Source organism: Acomys minous (assembly GCF_964271855.1).
Source record: "Acomys minous genome assembly, chromosome: 3".
Lineage (NCBI taxonomy): Eukaryota > Metazoa > Chordata > Mammalia > Rodentia > Muridae > Acomys > Acomys minous.
In genome coordinates, this window is record NC_140485.1 from 60,479,624 (window position 1) to 60,499,747 (window position 20,124).

At 44.7% G+C, this 20,124-nt stretch overlaps 1 protein-coding gene across 4 annotated transcripts in view; it reads right to left on the bottom strand.

The window, feature by feature from the left end:
* Positions 1-14,676: 14,676 nt before the first annotated feature.
* ZNF831 (zinc finger protein 831) overlaps positions 14,677-20,124 on the bottom strand; it is a 105,937-nt gene continuing 100,489 nt past the window's right edge. For all 4 annotated transcript variants that reach the window (XM_084776989.1, XM_084776988.1, XM_084776987.1 and 1 more), the window contains 2 exons: positions 17,029-17,186; positions 14,677-16,091 (listed from right to left, as the gene is read on the bottom strand). In XM_084776989.1, the coding sequence (XP_084633115.1) occupies positions 15,279-16,091; positions 17,029-17,186 (971 nt within the window). In that variant the 3' untranslated portion in view covers positions 14,677-15,278. The remainder of the gene's footprint in view (positions 16,092-17,028; positions 17,187-20,124) is intronic.

Below are 20,124 nucleotides of genomic sequence, written 5' to 3' on the forward strand. Positions count from 1 at the left end.
TGAGCCTGAGCACCTAATTACATTGTCCTTAGAAGTCCCTTTGCATTCGCCAACCGAACGACTTGCATTCACTAGCAAAAAGAAATCCTATCTTTAAGCAGCCTGGTATCCCTTTGAGACTATAGTGTCATATCACTCTGATTTGGAATAGCCCTTTATCCAGCTGTAAGTTTTATTTATTTGCTTGTTTGTTTATTTATTCTTATTTATTTTACTTATTGCTTTCCCCCTTTTATTTTATTTATTTTATTATTTACTTTAAGACAAACCTTTTTGTCTTATAATATATGCTGATTATGGTTTCTCCCCCTCTACTGCTCCCAGTTCTCCCCACCCCCTCCCATCCAGATATACCCCCCACTTTCTCTCTCTCATTACACAACACAAAGCTTCTAAAGGATAATAATAAAATAAGACATAACAGCCAGACATGGTGGCACACGCCTGTAATCTCAGCACTCAGGGAGGCAGAGACAGGTGGGTCTCTGTGAGTTCAAGGCCATCCTGATCTATACAAAGTGAGTCCAGGACAGCCAAGGCTACACAGAGAAACCCTGTCTTGGAAAAAAAAAAAAGAAAGAAAAATACAACGATGATAATAAAATAAAATATAGTAAGATAAAACAAAAACTAACACATCAGAATTGGACAAAACAAATGGAAGGGAAAGAGCTTAAGAGAAGGAACAGGAAACAGACACTCACTCCTTTGTGAACTGAGAGAGCTCTTAAAAGCGCTAAACTGAAGCCATGATATATACAAAGGGCCAGTAAGGGGGAGGGGGAGGGAGAAGATATGTAATAAGATAAAAATCTAAATTCCTGACACCACATTATGAGATAAGGAACATCTAAAGATGACCCTGAGCTTGTTTTCTGTTGGCATCTACAGATGGGCATGCAGTTTCCCCAGTGTGACTCCCTTGGAGAAAACTAAATTTTCATCTGCGAGTCATTATCTATTAGAGGTTAATTCTGGGTTAGGGATGGGGGCGGGGCATGCGTCCACTTCTTTCAGCTCTCAGGCCCCATGTGGTGCAGACTTGTGCAGGCCCCTTGTGCATGCTGCCTCCGTCTCTGTGAGTTCATGCATGCGTCACTCAGGTTGATTTACAGGACGTGTTTTCTTGGCCACCTACCCTGGCTCCTTCCACTCTCTCTGCCTCTTCTTCTGCCGGGTTGCCTGAGCCCTGAGGGGGAGGGATTTGATGGAGACATCTCATTCCTACCTGAGTGTTGCAAGGTCTCTTGCTCTTTGCATGTTGACTGGCTGTGGGTCTCTGTATTTGTTGCCATCTGCTGTAGGTGGGAGCCTCCTGACAATGGCCGAGCAAGGCTCCTCATCTAGAGTATAGCAGAATGTCACTAGGAGTCATTTTATTGCTACATGTTGGTTTTGTTTTTTTTGTTTTTGTTTTTGTTTTTGTTTTTTAGTATTTGGTTTTACCCTAGGTTCCTGGGCTCTTTAGTCTCAGGTTCTTGGTCACCCAAGCAGTGTCAACTATAGGTTCCATCTCTTGGAGTGGACCTTAAGTCAAATTAGATCCTGGTCGGTTACTCCATGAGCTTTGTGCCACCACTGCCCTGGCGTATCTTGTGAACAGGACACCGTGTAGAGTCTGTGGGTTTGTGGCTGGCGTGGTGTCTCCATTGCTTTTGGTATCATGGAGAGCACCTTCCTGTATCTAAGACACTAGGGCAGAGGAGTGAGGGTGATATGTAGGCCCCAGCTTCTCTTCTCCATGCTCAATGCGTTGTGTGGTGTCGTCTTCAACGACATTCCCATGGGACCCCTTTGGCCAAAACCTCAATTATCCGTGACCCAATCCCAGTGCTGGGACCTTCACTTGGCGACAAGAGATGGCAGGTGGGGCTCTGTCTTTCCCATTGCGTGGCCACTTCACCTAGATTGCTTTCATGTATGCATGTATTTTTAGAGTTTCTTCCACGTTAGATTTCCAAGCTACCCCTCAAGTGGCCCCTAATTTTAGCTGTTTCTTCCAATAGTCCCTCCCTTACCGCCCTCTTGTCCCTCCACTTCCCTACTTGATCCCCCGTTCCAGCCACCCCCACAACTATCTATCCTATTATCTATAACTATCTATTCTATTTGCTTTTTCTAGGGAGATTTAGCTGTCTCTCCCAAATCCCTAGCCGCTGTGGTTTTTGCAGAGGAGCTTGCTTATTGTTGACTTAAAAGCTAATCTCCACATATAAGTGAACACATACCACGCTGCATTTGTCATTTGACGATGCTGGACTGCTGGATGGCCTGATGACTGAGAATGGCGTTCCCCCCCTCCCCCCGAAAACCCAATGACCCTAGCCAGCCAGAGCTCCTGTCCCTTCTAACCTTTTCTCTTCTCTTCTACCTAGTGTTGAGGGTTTGGAAAGGAGGTCGAGGCATTAAGGAACCCCAAATAAAGTAGAGTTTAAAATGTAGCACCTACCATCCTGTATTTGTCTTTCTGGGTCTGGGTTCCTCACTCATGGTTTTTTTTTTTCCTAGTTCCATCCATTTACCTGTGAATTTCGTTATTTCATTTTTTTAAAAAAAAGGCTGAGTGGTACTCCATTGTGTAAATATGCAAATTTTCTTTATCCATTCCTCTGTTGAGGGAAATCTAGGTTGTTTCCAGTGTCTGGCTAGGATGAATAGAGCAGCAATGAGAAAGGGTGAGCAAGTGTCCCTGGGATAGGATGAAAAGCTCATTCCATTTATACTCAAGAGTGGCACAGCTGGAGTTTGAGGTAGATGGAGTCCCATCTTCCTGAAGAACTGCCACACTGATTCCCACAGAGGCTGTGCAAGTTTGCTCTCCCACCAGCAATGGAGGACTGTTCCTCTGACTCCACATCCTCACCAGAATGAGCTGTTATTAGTTTTATTGATCTTAGCTTCTGACAGGTGTAAGATGGGCTATCTAAGTAGCTTTGATTTGCGTTTCCCTGATGGCTGAGGATGTTGAACTATTCTTTAAATGTTTCTCAGCCATTTGAGTTTCTTCTTTTAAGAAATCTCTGCTTAGGTCTGTACCTCATTTTAAAATATTTTCTTGAAATTAGTTTTTTAAGTTCTTTATATATTTTTGGATAGTAGCCCTCTATCAAACGCATAGTTGGTTAAAAAAAAAATCATTTTCTAATTTGTAGGCTGCTGCTTTGTCCGAATGACAATGTCCTTTGCCTGTAGAAGCTTTTTAGGTTCATGAGGTTTCATTTATTAGTTGTTGATTTTAGTGCCTGTGCTAACTTTATTCTGTCCAGAAAGTCTTTTCCTGTGCCAATGGGTTCAAGGCTATTCCCTACTTTTTCTATCAAGTTCAGTGTGTCTGGATTTATGTTGAGGTCTTTGATCCATTTGGAGTGATAAGTATGGAACTATTTGGATTCTTTTACATGCAGCCATTCAAATTTGACCAGTACCATTTGTTGAAGATGCTTTCTTTTCCCAGTATCCATAGGCATGTGGATTTATGTCTGGGTCTTCAACTTGATTGCACTGATCACACACCTATTTTTGTGTGAACACCATGCTGTCTGTAGTACAACTTGAAATTGGGGATGGTGATTCCTCCACCAGTTTTTTTTTTAATAATTCAGATTTGTTTTAGCTATACTGTTTTTGTTTTGTGTGTGTGTTTCCACATGAAGCTGAGAATTGTCCTTTTAAGATCTGTGAAGATCTGTTGGAATTTTGATAGGGATTGCATTGAATCTGTAGATTGCTTTTGGTAGGATGGCCATTTTTATTATATTAATCCGATTGATTCATGAGCATGGGAGAACTTTCCATCTTCTGATATATTCCTTAATTTCATTCTTCAATGTCATAAAGTTCTTATTATGCAAGTCTTTCGTTTGCTTGGTTATTTGGGGTTATTGTGAAAGAGGTTGTTTCCTTTATTTTTCCTTTCTCAGTCTGTTTGCCATTTTTGTACAGGAGGGCTAGAGATTTTTGTGAGTTAATTTTGGATCCATCCACTTCTCTGAAAGTGTTTATCAACTGTATGAGTTTCCTGATGAAAATTTTAGAATGACTTATGTACACTATTATATCATCTGCAAATAACTATACTTTGACTTCCTCCTTTCCAATTTTTATTCCCTTGATCACCTTTAGCTATTTAATTTCTCTAGATAAAAATTTCAAGTACTATATTGAATAGATATGGAAAGGGTGGACGACTTGTCTTGTTCTTGATTTTAATGGGATTACTTTGAATTTCTCTCCATTTAAGTTGACATTGACTATCGGCTTGCTGTAAACTGCCTTTATCATGTTGAGGTACAGTCCTGGTATCCCTAATCTCTTCTGCACTTTTATCATGAAGGGTGTTGGATTGTGTCAAAGATCTTTTCCGAATCTAATCAGATGATCATGCGTTTTTTTCTTTCAGGTGGGTTATGTTTATCAATTTATATATGCTTAAAAAACTATGTATGTTGAACCATGCTGGCATTGCTCAGATGCTGCCTACTTGATCGTGGTGCACAATCTTTTTGATGTGTTCTTGGGTTCAGTTTGCAAGTATTTTATTGAGAATTTTTATGTCTATGTTCATTAGGAAATTGATCTGTAATTTTCTTTCTTTGTTGGTTCTTTTTGTGGTTTAGTTCTCAGGCCACTGTGACCTCATAAAATGAATTGGGAAATGTTCCTTTTGTAGAATAATTTTGAGAGTATTGACATTAACTCTTTTTTGAAATCTGGTAGAATTCTGCACTAAAAGTATCTGGCCCTTTTTTTGGGGGGGGGGGGAGGAGCAGAGTTGTTTGGTTTGGTTGGGAGACTTTTAATGACTACTTCTATTCCACTAGGGACTATAGGTCTGTTTACATTGTTTATCTGCTTTTGATTTAACTTTGGTAAGTGGTGACCACCAAGAAAATTATTCTTTTTTTATTTTCTACTTGGTGGAGGACAGGTTTTTAAAGTATGTCCTTATGATTTTCTGGATTTCCCTGGGGTCTTTTTGTTGTTGTTGTTCCTCCCTTTTCATTTCTAGTTTTCTTCATTTTGATATATTCTTTCTTTGCCTTTTAATTAATTTGGATAATGTTTGTCAACCTTATCGAAGTCTCAAAAGTGAAGTTTCACTGATTCTTTGTGATTTTGTGGTTGTTGTTTCTATTTTATTGATTTCATCCCTGAGTTGATTATTTCTTCCTGCCTACTTTTGTTTGTGATTTCTTCTTTTTGTTCTAGGCTTTCTGGGTGTGTTGCTAAGCTACTAGTGTGAGATTTCTCTGGCTTTCCTTCTGTAGGAGGCACTTAGTGTTATGAGCTTGCCTCTTAGAACTGCCTTTATTGTGTCCCATAAATTTGGGTACGTTGTGTTTTCATTTTCATTCGATTCTAGAAAACCTTTAATTTCTTTCTTAATTTCTGTCTGGACCCATTTTTCATCCAGTAAAAAGCTGGGTTTCCCCCACAAGTCTGTAAGCTTTCTGTCGTTTCTGTTGTTGTTGACACCCAGCTTTAATCTGTAGTGGTCAGATAGGATGCAGGGCACTATATTTGCCAAGACTTGTTTTGTTTCCCATATATACATAATTTTGGAGAAAATTCCATGAGGTACTGAGAAGAAGGTATATTCTTTTGTGTTTGTGTGAAATGTTCTTTTTTTTTTTTTTTTCTTTATTTATTTATTTATTTTTGTGTGTGAAATGTTCTTTATGTACTTGCTATAATCATTTGGTTTATGATGTCAGTTAGTGTCAACGTTTCTCTATTTTTTATTTTGTCTGTAGGACAAGAGTGGAGTATTGAGGTCTCCCACTATCACTTTGTGAAGGTCAGTACATGATTTAAGCTGTAGTATTTATTTTATGAAGTTGGATGTCCTTGTGTTTGGTGCATTCATGTTTAGAATTACGATTCCCTCTCGGTGCAATTTTGTTTTGATAAATATGTACTGTCCTTCCCCTATCTCTTTTAATTAGTTTTGGCTTGGAGTCTATTTTGTCAATTAAAATGACTATATTGGCTTGTTTCTTAGGTCTACTTTCTGAGAATATCTTTTTTCTAACTCTTTACCTGGGTGATGGTTATCCTTGATAGTAAGGTGTGTTTCTTGTCTGCAGTATAAGGATGGATCCTGTTTTCATGTCTATTCTGTCAGTCTATGTCTTTTTATTGGGGGAATGGAGACCATTAACGTTGAGAGATATCAATGAGCAGTGTTTGTTTATTCTTCTTATCCTCTTAGTGTGTGTGTGTGTGCGCGCTCTCTTTTGATTTACTGGTCTAGGATTATTTATTCATTATCTTTTCTTGGGTGTAGTTACCCTCTTTAGGTTGGAGTTTTCTGTCTAGTACCTTCTGTAAATACATATTGTTTAAATGTGGTTTTATCACTGAATGTCTTATTTTCTTCATCTGTTGTAATTGAAAGTTTTGCTGGGTATAGTAGTTTGTGCTGGTATCTGTTTGTGTAAGATTTTTTTTTTAGATTTAATATTTTCTTCAACTAAGTTATCCATTTCTTCTACTGTGTCTTCAATACCTAAGATTCTACCTTCCATCTCTTATATTCTGTTTGTAAGGCTTTCTTCTAGGGTTCCTTTTTGAGTTCCTAAAATTTTCATTTCCAGGTTTAGGTTTTCTTTACTGATTCTATTTCCACTTTCAGGTCCTGAACTATTTTATTTATTTCCTTCTGCTGTTTGTGTGTGCTTTCATAGATTTCTTTAAGAGATTCATTCATTTCCTTGTTGAAGGCATCTGTCATACTCACAAAGGCTGTTTTGAGTCTTTGCCTTGTGTTTGCTGTACTGCATTGCCCAGGGCTGGCTGTTGCAGGGTTGCTGGGCTGTAGCAGAGGCACACTGTCCTGGCTGTCATTGACTGTACTTTGATGCTGGGGTCTAGGCATCTGGGTTGGGAAGACTGTAATTCTAAGTGCTGACATCTGGTCTTGTCTTTGTTGGGTGGGAGTTTGTTCCTTGGCTTCTGTTGCCCTCTCTGGTTCCTAGGAAATTGTAATGGCTGTGTGTTGCCCAGTTGAGAATTCTTTGGGATCCTGATAGGCATAGCCATTGGGAAGCTTCCGGATAAAATGCGCGTCTAGGTATTGGGAGCTGACAGGGATGTAAATGGGCTAGGAAGGGTGCTGAGGGGGCCCACGGAAGGGAAAGAAAGCAGGGTGTTACACCAGGATCTGTTTGGTTCCCTGGAAATGGGAGCAGAGAGTGAGCAGAGGCACCACAACAACAGCAGAGCTGGGGCTATGGAGGAGGAAGAGGAGGAGGAGGAGGAGGAGGAGGAGGAGGAGGAGGAGGAGGAGTTAAGAGCTGAAGCTCACCTGCCTATTTTGCTGGCCGCTCTTCTCTAGCAGACTTGTTTGCTGGGCTCCCAGAGAATGCCTGATGGACATGGGGGTTGCAACTACAGGATGAGTGTGAAGGAAGGTTGGAGGAGAAGATCTGCATGGTCCATTGGAGATGGAGGCAGAGAGGAAGGGGCCACAGCAGGTGGTCTCCTGCAGACATGAGGGTAAGAATAGGAGAACAATTTTGGAGGAGAGAAGGTATAGGTGAAGATCTGCAAGTAGCCAACCTGCTTCCCTGGCCTGAATAATCCCAGGGAAATACTTGCAGGAAGTGGGGGCTAGAATAAAGCAATATGTATTGGGGGGGGAGTTAGGAGGGGAAGACCTGTGTCGTTCACTGGAGATAGGGGAAGGGGAGGAAAGGGTCTGCTGTGGAGCTAGCGATGGGACTGAGGGACAGAATTTGGAGGAATGAAGGGAGAGGCAGAGACCTGAAGTTCACTTATTGGCTTTTAAAATAACTTGTTATGTAAAATATTTTGATAATATCCTTTCCTTTCTCCCAACTCCTCCCAGATTCTCCCACCTCCCTTCTCACCCAAGCAAACAAAAAAATTAAAACCCCAAAAGATTAAAAACAAACAAACAGACAAACAACAACAAAACCTAACTAAAGAAAAATCATGCAGAAAGCATGGAGTACATTCTGCATTTTGTGTTGTTCATCTACTCCTGAGCACAGGGCCTGCCCTGGAGTGTGTCTGATACACTCGGAGACACTCTGTTTTATTCCCTGTGCTGGGTGGGTTTATGTCAACTTGACACAGGCTAAAGACTATAGGCAAACCTCTAAGGCATTTTCTTAATTACTGATTGACGGGGGAGGGCCCAGCCCATTGTGGGCAGTACTGTCACTGGGCTTGTGGTCCTGGGTTCTACAAGAAAGCAGACTGAGCAAGCCATGGGAAACAAGCCAGTGAGCAGCACCCCTCTATGGCCTCTGCATCATCAGCTCCTGCCTCCAGTTTCCTGCCCTGCTTGAGTTCCTGTCCTGACTTCCTTCAGTGATGAACCGTGATCTGGAAGTGTAAGCCGCATAAACCCTTTCCTCCCCAACTTGCCTTTTGGTCATGGTGTTTTACTGCAGCGATAGGAACCCTAACCATATAGAAACAGCCACTGTTCTGTTGCTGTGGTGAGAAACCATGACTATAGCAGCGCTTACAAAGGAAAGCATTTAATTGGGGGCCTGCCTTACAGTTTGGGAAGCTTAGTCCATTATCTTCATGGTGGGAAGCATGGTGACAAGCAGATGTGAAAAGTAGCCAAGAACCACATCCTGACCCATAGATCAAGAGAGAGTATGAGACTGGCTCTGGCACGGGCTTCTGAAACCTCAAAACCCACCCGCCAGTGGCACACCTGCTCCAACGAGGCCACACCTCCTAATCCTTTCAATTAGTGCCACTCCCTGGTGGCCAAGCACTCACATATGTGAGCATAAGGAGCCATTTTTACTCAAACCACAGCACACGCCACGGGAGAAAACTGATTTCCCCTCTCCCAGCAGCTAGCAAGTGTAAATCACTTCCAAGTCGAACTATTTCCCCGTGTCCCCTGATCCATGCTGACGGTTTGTCTGGTTTAAGCCGGCGTAGGTCTTGTGTGTGCCACCACAGTCTCCATGAGGCTAGAGATGCTCTTTTCCCTGCATCTTACAGTCTTCTAACCCTCTTTGGCATTGGTCCCTGAAGCCCAGGGGGCGGGGCTTGGTAAGCACATCCCAACTGGGGCTAAACCCTCCAACGTCTCTCGAGCTCTGGACATTGTCCAGCTATGGGGCTCCGTATTCACTACCGTCTGCTGTGAGAAGAAGCTTCTTTGATGGGGCTGAGAAATGCACTGCTTCGTCGGTACAGCAGCATGTCATTATGAGCAGTATTAGCGCTCAGCTCCTTTAGCAGGATAATAGCAGTAGGTTATCCCCTAGCCACAACCTGCCCCAAAGATAATAATGGGCCACAAGGTAAAATCAACTTTTTTTTTAAAATAGAGCATCACTATATACCCTATCTTACTGGCTGGAATTCATATAGATCTGTCTGTCTCAGCCTCCTGGGTGGTGGAATTAAAGGCGTGCACTATCACACTCAGTTATTTATTTGTTTATTTATTTTTAACCATATGCATGCATGTGAGGCCGTGTATGTGCACGTGAGTGCAGGTGCCAGTGGAGGCCAGAAGAGGGCATCATGTCTTCCCTGGGGCTGGAGTTACGGAGCACGGAACTCCATGTAGTGAGCCATCTAACACGGGTGCCGGGGCTTGAACTCAGGTCCTTATAAAGCCAATACAGCGCTCTTAACTGCTGACCCATCAATCTAGCATCCTAGCTGTAACTTTTGAGGGAGAACGCTTAGCTGTATACTTACGATCCCGTGTGTGGTCATCAGTTTCAGTTTCAGTCTCTTGGAGGAAAGAAAAAAAAAAAAAAGAATGAGAGGAACCCGGATAGTTGGAGACAGAACCTACACCCGTTAGATTTTCTCAGGGTTTCCTCAAGTGCAGTGAGCACCACCGTCGGTGGCATAAAAGATGATACGATACATGGATGGATGACTTTAACGATGCTGTGTTTAAATGTATATTAGAAAGGATACATAACTGGTACACCCAAACTTGAGCTATTTTCCAGCTACTGTTGCTTAGAGCGATAATCTTCCCTGTGCTGCGGAGACATTTCAGTAAGAAGATTAAGTAAATAAGATAGCCGTTGAGTGTCGTATTGAAACATAGGGCAAAAACATCAAGGTGGGTTTCAAACGACTGAAGTTGGAAAACTAATGGAGTCATTTCTTACAACTTACAGTTTGTGGAGTTAGGAAATAAGCAGGTAGGAGGCATCAATTAGCTCATGTGTTCCAAGACTCTCTTCCAAAGCATCGGACTTCATGAGGCCGTAAGTGCACAAGGGTGACCCTGCGCTGGAGTGGAAAGCACTACCCTCATAAAGAGTCACGACTGGATGTACAAACGTCTTCTTTGTTGATGGGTAACATCGGCTTTGAGGAGGGGAGTTTGGATTGTTGTGTTATGCACAGTGAGTACCCTGATGTGGCTCCAAAGTTCAGCTGCATTTAAGAATTATTAAAGCATTTCTACATTAAAAAAAACTGTAAAGTAAGGCAGGCCACGTGACACAAGAGGCCCTGGGGGAGGGACAGTAATAATAGAGAAGATAGGGCAATTTGCTATTTCTCCTCCTTCCGTTGACTGGAATGGAATTCTAATATGGCAGACTGAGTGTCTGGTTAACAAGTTGTGGGTAACGAGAAGGGGAGTGTCATGGCAACGTATTACTTAATGGGGGGGTGGTTCGGGTTAAATTAATCAACCACGTAAGACACTTTCATTTTTAAGTTTTATTTTTTTATCAAAACGAAATAATGTAACCATATAAAGAAAGGGGAACTCATCAGCCAGGAAGCCAAGCACTTCCCCATCATGAGGGAGTGGTAGAGCAGTGAGCCCTGGGAGCTGGCTGCCCGTGGGAGCAATCGAGTCACTCTCTAATGCTCCCAGTGGCCACGACTGACTTTTCCCTGGCTCCTTTCACCCCCCACCCCCCCACCACCCCATGGTCACCCAATACGTTCGCATATCCCTTAAGCCCAAATTATGCATATTCCCACATCAATGCAGAGTATGAAGAGGGTTGAAATTTAACACTCAAGACTCTTTGAGGCCCTCACACCTATGTTTAATGAGTTTTGAAAGAGATAGACAAATGCAGTGTTTCAAAAGCCAATGCTTCTTGGACTGGGAACTAACAATTGCAGGAAAGAAAACCACCCAGGCCCCTCTTGTTGGAGACAGCTCATCTCCTCCCTCTGCCTTGCTTAATGACAAGCATACAAGCATACAAGGAGTAAAGCAGCAGCTCAGTCCCGTAACCATAACAATCTGCTGCACCAGGTAAATTCTATGCAAAATGCAAATTCCTATGCCAGGAAAGAAATGAATAATGCAATCGTTCAAAGTAATGGATGCAAACGCAAGGACGGCCTTTCTGGCATGAGGCTGAGAATCGTTTATGTCCCATGCTGAGGACAGAGCTCAGGCCGCACTGCAGCAAGCTGCCTTCACACTCCAGCTTTAGAAGGCAGCGCTTGAGGAAGAGAGGAGCTCCAGTTGGTTCTAAGTTACTCAGCTAAGTCATCCAGGCTATGCTTTTATTACAATCCAGATCAGTCTATCTAACTGTCCTCCCCCTCTCCCCCTCTCTCCTCCCCCCTCCCCATCCCTTCCCTCCCTCAATCTCTTTCTTTCTCTTTCCCACCTCTCTCCCCCACCACTCTGCAAACAAGCCACTGGTTGAGAGCTGTGAGCCATGAATCTTGAGTCTTGGCTTCCTCTGAGATGCCAAGGGAAGAGGGAGGGAAGAGCGGCTCCCACGACACCTTACAACAGGAAGGTCAGGCTGGCCACCAAGACTCATAATGCTTTAAGATTTGGCCAAGTGGTGAGGTGAGACCTTGGTCCTCCATGCATCTCCAAATGTGTCCAGGCACAACCGTTAGGGGGACTGTCACTGGCCAGTGTCAGACACCACCAAAGCCTCTGTTCTTACATTCCTCCATGGAGGAAGTTGAGGCACCAGTTGCTTAAGACCCCTACATGAAGGCACATAAGAGTACCAGCATGCCAAACAATGTACAGGCCTTGTAAAATACTTTATTATGTGTGGTACTGGGAATTGAACCCAGGGCCTTGCGCATGCCTGGCAAGTACTATACCACTGAGCTACACGCTCAGCGCTGAGCGTGCTTTTCCTAACCCATCATTTGAGATGCACTTGTAGTGTTGTCAAGCTGCAGGAATGATCAACTGGTAATACTAGAATTTTATTTTAATAACTCAAGCTGAGTTTTGGGTTTTATGGGTAAAGCTTTCTTATCATTGTATTTTGCCTTAAGAAAATTAGATTTATAAAGATTAGTGACTATTTGTGACATTATAAAAAGGACTCTCCATCAAAACCACACACACACACACACACACACACACACACACACACACACACACACACACACATATATGTTTTATATATATGTTTTAGTAGCTAGCTCCTCCCAAAGTCATTTAAACTATTTTCTTGATTTAAAAAAAAATCTATTGAAATAAAGATCTCACAGATTGATGTTGATTTAAAGTAAATGACCCCTGGGAAGATTGGCACCAAGTACCCAGGTTGGCCCTGGGTCTGCAGCGAGCTCCCTGGTTTTGGAAAGAGTTGGAATCAGTATCCTGCCCTGTTGGATCCAGGCTTGGGGGTCGTGGCTAGACATCTTGGCTCAGAGGAGGCAGAGCCCCCGCTGTGCTTCTTCGGAGCTATGTTATGACCTGGGCCTGGTGATGCTCTTACATTCGAGCAGTCACCTGGTAATAAGGACTGAGGACAGCGGTTCTCAACCTTCCTAACACTGTGACTCTTTACTACAGTTCTTCAGGTTGTGATGAGCTCCAACCATAAAATTACTTTTGTTGCTACTTCATTACTATACTTTTGATAGTGTTATGAATCGTAATGCAAATTCAATGGTCTTAGGTGACGGCTATGAAAGGGTCATTTGGCCCCCCCCCCCAAGAGGTCGTGACCCACATGTTGAGAAGCACTGCTCTAGAAGGCAGTCCTGCCCCTGCTGCACTCTACCTCCTGGGCAGAGGAGCCAGTCGCACCTACATATGCTCTTCCACTCGAGGTTATGCTTTTTGTTTTAATAAATTCTGACTTAGCCTGGTGGTGGTGACATATCCCTCTAATCCCAGTACTGGGGAGGAGGCAGAGGCAGGCGGAGCTCTGTGACTTCAAGGTCAGACTGGTCTACAGAGTCAGTGCCAGGGCAGCCAGGGCTACGGAGAGAAACCTTATCTCAAAATAAATAAAATAAAATATAATTTCTGATTTATAAGGTGGGTGATTGCACTCCAAAATCAGGAATTGAGGGCGGGAGGTATGAGTTGGCTTAGATGGCTCTTCCTTCAGTTCATATACTATGTAGCAGTAGTATCCTAACAGAATTTGTGCCCTCAGTTTCCCAAAATGTTCTTCAGCATCTTGCGGGACAAATCTGGGGCAACGGTTTTCGTGGGAGACACATCCAAGCTATGAAAACGCAGATGTAAAGGAGGCCGTGGTTGCTCTATCAGTCACTCCCACCTGGATCCGCCTCCCAGAGTCGCACTCAGCTCCTCTGCCCAGGTCTCGCTCTCACTCATGCCGTACGCACAGAGATGGCTGTCACCAGGCTCTCCCAGCCAAAGTCGCTCTGCCATGCCTCTCTCTCTCAGGCACAGGTCATCCAAAGAGCTGCCAATCTCACCACATCACTTTCATTTGGTTTGAGAAGCAGACAGAGGCAATGCCTGGTCTATTGAACTCCTCTGTGCTGTTGTTGCCTGGGGTTCAATAGGTGAGATGTCCAATAACCACAGACACAGGCTAAATAATAAGGGGAAGGCATTTTTGCATTGAAGTTCTCTGTGAATAACAGCAAAACTGGAGAGGTCACGTGAAAATATTGGAAACTGGGCCATGCTTCCTCACAGGTAAAGACTTAGGAAAGTATGTTTGCATGTATGAGGAGGGGCTTGTCTTGGCTGCCTGGCCTGGAAACACAGATGTCATGTGAGTATCATTACCTCAGAGTTAAGCCAAAAGCTCAGCTAGAAACCATAAACTGTACAGAGTGATACCAAAGTAAGGAGACAACCGTAGAGGAAATGAGCTGTGTAAACTTCTTGAGGTGTCCCTCTGCTGTGTAAGGGGACGGAGAGGGAGGCTGGGCACCTGAGGCCTGCGTAGTGGGCTGGCTGACACAGACCTTGCCTCTGCACAGAGGCACACCAGCTTGGAATGCTGGGAGATTTGATCTGTGCTGTTCTGAGATGCACAGTACAAACGTTGATTTAATTTGACAGCTAAGTAACACCAAGCCCCCAAAATAAAATTACCAAGATATAAAACAGCGTCAAAACTCCAATTAGTTTTATGTCATGGAAGTTTCTGGAGGAAGGCTGAAAGGTTCCATCACGAGGAACAGGCATCAATTCAAGCTGCACAGATTACTAAAATGTAACCCTCTAATTGAAATTGCTCAGAGCCCAATATGACAAAAAGAATCAGAGGGAAAAAAAATGAAATTTCCCCTAAAAAAAATGACTCATTGCAGTGACTACTTTACTGACTTAATGCAATTTTCCTTTGCAAGATCTAAAAAATGAAAAAGGAAAAAAACCACAAAACTTTGTTTGCAGGGGGGGGGCGTCTCACAGAAAAGGCACCAAGTACAAGGGCCATACGTGCTTGTGTTATTGGACTAGAAACAAGTATTGACCATTTGTGCAACATACAACAGGGCCTTAGCCGTTGCCATGTGTATATTTACAGTGTCAGTTAAGAAGATGGCTGGATCCGACCAGTTTTTTAATGCATCTAGAGTTAGTCTCTGAAATGTGTAGAAACATCTTGGCGCCCAGTTCATACCTTCGTACCCATCCTTTTTTCTCAAGCTACCCCAATGACCCCAAAGGTGTCTGCCACTCTTAATTTAGTGATGGTGATGTTGGGTCTCACTGGTCAGGAACAATGTTGCATATGGCTCTTCTGGTTAGTGTCATTTTACTAGACGAGGCAGTGGGGGTTACAGCATCATGTTGGAGCTGTGTATGTGGAGTCTCTTGAGGTGGCATTTCCAGCCACTGTGGCTCTTCCAGATAAATATGGAAGAGTCCAAGATCTATCTGAGAGAAGCTAAAAAGGAAGGTATGGCTGGCTCTGAGTGGGCATGGTGTTGGCTGGATTTGGCTTGAAGAAATCTCAGATGGCTTTCTTAGTCTGTAGATGTTTTATAAAGAGAGTCCAGTGCCTGTTACACTCGTTGATGTTTAGCTCAGAAGATCCTGGCCCTCGGCTACATCACCGCCATCTTTCTCTGGAAGCATATCATATCTCTATGACCAGTCTGTCTTCATCATCACTGCTGACGTCACTGAGCTCCACCCGAGTCTGCTTCCTCATTCCTTCCAAACTCCTCTTTCGGAGAGATCTCAAAGGGGCTTCGGAGACTTCTGAGGGCTGTCTTTGGCCAGAAGGAGCTGTGGCACTCTTGGGGGTGTTTAATTCTTCACCCTGACAAGCCCCACTCTCACTTCCTAAAGCAGCACAGTGGGTGGCCATTTCCCCACATCCATATTGGCCCCAGGAGGGAAAAGCTGCCTGGGATCTCCCTTCCTCCTGGCGTGAGCTGACTGAACAAGGTCCTGAATGTGGCATGTCTACATTAGTTTTTCCAGGTGACCTTTGACCAGGTGAAGGTCTCCCTGGCAGAAGCACCTGAGGTATGCTGTCTGGTGTGGCTTCTCTGCCTGGGGAGCTTTGTGTCAAAGTCTCCTCTGCATAGGACTCTGCACTGTGAGCTCCCAGTGTTTTGTGTCCTGTTCTTATCCCCACAGAAACACAGACGGCAGCCACAGAGGTAGCAGTGTCATGGTGAGGAAGTGTTCCTTTGGATCTAAAGGAGGAAGGTGGCTCTGAGATGTCTGGGGAAGTGCACAAGTTGGGAACCATGGAGACTTGATCCTGGGAAGGCAGCAGTCGAGTCCTTGGGGGTCCAGCATCAAGAGCCTTGTCCTGGGGCAGTAGATCTTCCTGAAACCCTTCCAAGTGCACATGAGATTGCAGAGACAGTCCTGACCCATCTGCCCGCTCCTTCTCCTGAGAAGGCTCATCGCGCTCACCAGCAGGTGGAGAAATATCCTACAACAAAGTGCAAAGGAAAAGAAATAGGGGAAAAGGTTAATTGGCATAAAAACACTGTGATCAGAAACATGGTCCCAATGAAAGCAAGGTCTTGAGGTCTTGATGACTCTTTCCTGAGCGTGGACCTCAACACGATCCCTCAATAAGTTTCCATTAATAGTTGATAAGCACATTGACCCCTGGCCAAGCTCCCGACTGATACAAATCAGGCCACTGTGTATTCTTATGTGGCTCTACATAAAGGCAGAAAATGCCACTACCCAGCTGGTCCCACACTCCTGTCTCCAGCCAGCAGGGCCGGTCAAGGGGACAAGTGGGTTCAACACAGATCTGGCTGGGGCAGCTTCACACTACAGGAACATCTGAAATATGGTAGCATCTTCTTCTGTGGGCATTCGTCAAACAGGCTTGAGGCTCTCAAGAGAAACTCCCAACAGTTTCACAACCAAATCCAGCCGATTCTACCATGACATATGAGAGTCACAGGACAGCATTGGGTGTGAGCCAACCTTCCACCTTGCTCTTGACGGGCTCTCTTTGTTGTTTTTCACTCATACGCCACACTAGCTGGCTCAAGAACTTTTAGGGACTTTCCTGTCTCCACTTCCCATCTCCTTGTAGGAGTGCTGAGGTTACAGACTCTCAAGATAACACACACTCAGCGTTGAGGGGGGGGGGGTTGGGGCTCTGAGATTTGAACTCAGGTCCCCACGTTTGCCCAGCAGGTGACTTTACTTACTGAGCCATCTCCACAGCTCCAAAGTTGGGTAATTTTTCAGTGGAGAATGTTTGGGGGTGTTTTTGTCTGGCTTTAGGGTTCTGGGGTACCCCAAAAGAAGACCAGAGTATTTTACCACATGGGGAGTGATATGGGAATGAAGGGCTAAGTTTAGATGACAGTGAGATATCACAGCCTTGGCATGACGGTGCCCACCTTCAGAGCTGACTTGTCTATTTCCAAGATGGCTATTGGGCTCGTGCCAGCGGAGATGGGGTCTGAGGTCTGTCTGCAGTCACTTTCCTTCTCTCTGCTCCTATGGCCAATGGACAAGTCTGTACTGGCACAAGATGGCTCTCCTTGCAGATTTAGACCTGAAAGAGGGAACGTGTTTGCTTAGAGACATCTGGAATCATGAAGTAAGGCAAGAGTGACAGAGAGGCTGTCTGAGGCTCCGCCCCCAGCCCCAGCCCCATCTCACAGGGTGTGCTCAGCACTGTCGTTCTCCAAACGGCTCACACTCAGCTGAATGCATTGCCTTTGCTTCCTCCAAGGAAGAAAAGGGCAGAACCAGGCCCCCAAGTCGATGACCCCATGACCATATGCACTGTAAATTATGTTCCAAGTGGTGTCTGTTCTCACCACAGAGTCGGCCTTCACCCAGGTTCCTTTGGGTTAATTTTAGATCACTTTGTGTCCCCTGGTCCTGGATCCAGGTGGTAAGATTAGAGAACTCAGTAGACCATGGTGGGAGGGGGGCTCCTTGGTGGTGACAGGCCTTGGTCTCCACCAGAGTGCCAGGCAGCAGGGTGTGGAGTAGGCACCTGGGAGACTGTCATTTACTGTGGCAGCCATCTCCACACGAGAAAAGAAGGGACAGACTAACCTCTCACACCTGCTCCCTCTTGTCCCCCCTTACCCTCACCTCCATTTCCTCACAAAGACCCACAATCAGGCCAAAAAAAAAAAACCCAACAGGGTGGTCCTTTCCAAGCTGTTAGACTGCATTATGAGATAAACTGAAAAAAAAAAAACAAAAAACAAAAAACAAAAAACAAAAAACAAAAAACAAAAACTAAAAAACAAAAACCCAGAATGCCTGGATTGCTGGAAGATGCACTGGGCACATTGTCAAACCTGCTCTTGTTTTGATTAAAGTTATACAAGCACAGAGTTTGAAAACCTCAAACTTTCCTGCTTATTAGGAAAGCTAGCAACCTCTGCCCACCCAACCATCCTTTTTTTTCATTTTGGAGTCTTCAGATCTCTCTCTCTCTCTCTCTCTCTCTCTCTCTCTCTCTCTCTCTCTCTCTCTCTCTCTCTCTCTCTCTCACACACACACACACACACACACACACACACATCTATGCTTATAGGTTGACCTCTGACCTCCCTCAAGGCCAGAAGAGAGCAGCTATTCCTCCAAGACTTTAGCTCCCTTGCACACAGCATACTTGTCGCACTTCTCTATTCTCTCAACCCACATGCCCATATCCCTGACTGCACACCTTGTGTGGGTGGCTAGTCTAAGCCTACGTCCTGTGTCGGCGCACACGCGCCGCCACTGACGCTTTGAGGCCCCCACCACTGACTCTGCTTACCTTTCTAGGAACATATTAAAATCACCCCCCCCCAGACTCCCCAATGGTCTAAGGTTTGAATTTCTCTCTGGACAAGCTAAAACTCATGCCTTAAACATGTAGTAATTTTGGGGGGTTCTTTTTTTCCAATTCAAACAAAAATTAAAGGAAGGAGGGAAAGGATGGGAAAGAGTAAGAGAGAAAAAGTGTGAGGAGGAAAAGGGACAGGAAATTGAAGGAGGGAAGAATGAATGAAGGAGGAACAAAGACAGAAAAGAAATGGTAAAATAAAATAAAAAAAACAATTTAGTGGTCTCCACAGGTGGTTTTCCATTGTAGGCCTCACTATTATAGGGTGTAAGTTAGAGACCTAAAACCGACACTGGATCCAGTGTTATGCAACTGCAATTCAAGCACTGGGGAAGCAAAGACAGGAGGATCCCTGGGTCTTGCTGGCCAGCCAACCTAGCCAACGAGTGAACGTCAGGCCAATGAGAAGCCCTGCCTCCAAATAAACAACGCAGATGACATCTGGTGTGTCCTCTGGTCTCCACACATGGTATCACCAGCCCCCCGCCACCACCCTGGTCTCCACACATGGTACCACCACCCCCACCACCACCCTGGTCTCCACACATGGTATCACCACCACCACCACCCTGGTCTCCACACATGGTATCACCACCACCACCACCCTGGTCTCCACACATGGTATCACCAACAACAACCACTCCTGTCTCCACACATGGTATCACCACCCCCCACCCCCAGATCATCTCCTATGGACATGGATATTGTAAACCCATTTGACATCTAAATTCTCCTGGGCTTCTGAAAGAAAACAGGATGTAGAGAAACATATCGCCCCTTATATTAAAGCACAAACACCTAAGAAGGTCTTCTATCCCCACAGGTCAGCTGCTAGGTTTCCTGTGTACACTGATCCTTAGCAACCCAGCTTCCCAGCTTTGAAAACAAATAGAGAAGCACAAAGGTTTAGGAAGTTTTGAGTGTGAGAAAACAGCTGAGAGCGACTGCACTGTCCATATGTGAAAGATGTTCCAGAAGAAAGAAGAACAAAGGCGAAGGTCCCACTAGGAGAGAACCGAGGCACTGGGAGACTAGAGCTAGGCCGGTGACACCCATGCGAAAGGAAGTTGTGAACAGAGGCAGAGCTGAAATGAAGGGAGGGATGTCAATGGGGACTTTCATCTCAGAGTACGGGTGCCTCTTGGGAAGAAGCCAACGTTTTCAGTGTGGGACAAGTATCTTTTTTTTCAAGGATATATGCTGATGCCACCTGAAGACTGGCTCGAAGGGAGAAAGTATGAGAAGCAGGAGACCAGCTTCCGGATTCCTAGGGTCGTCTAGAAGCCCGGATTTTCTGTCCCCACCAGGGCAGGGAAAGTCAAAGTGGAGAAAGTGGGTCTACTCAGGATCTGCTCTCATTCTCACGTGGGAGGTGTCACCAGGGAGCTGTCACAACAGCCAACATGCCCTGTGGTTCCACGGTGTGCCAAGGACAGCCGCTCAGTCTAAGCGGATCAAGCTTCATTCCCATAGTGACAAGATGGCCAGGCAATTCATTCAATTCAATGAAGAAATAAAACCAATTAGTATAGAGAAAATAATCAGATTGGCCAAACGTCTTCCCAACAGGTTGTTTGGGTTTTTAAGCTTAAGCAGAAAGGTCGTATGCACATTTGACCAATAACTTCCGGCTCGTCCGAGA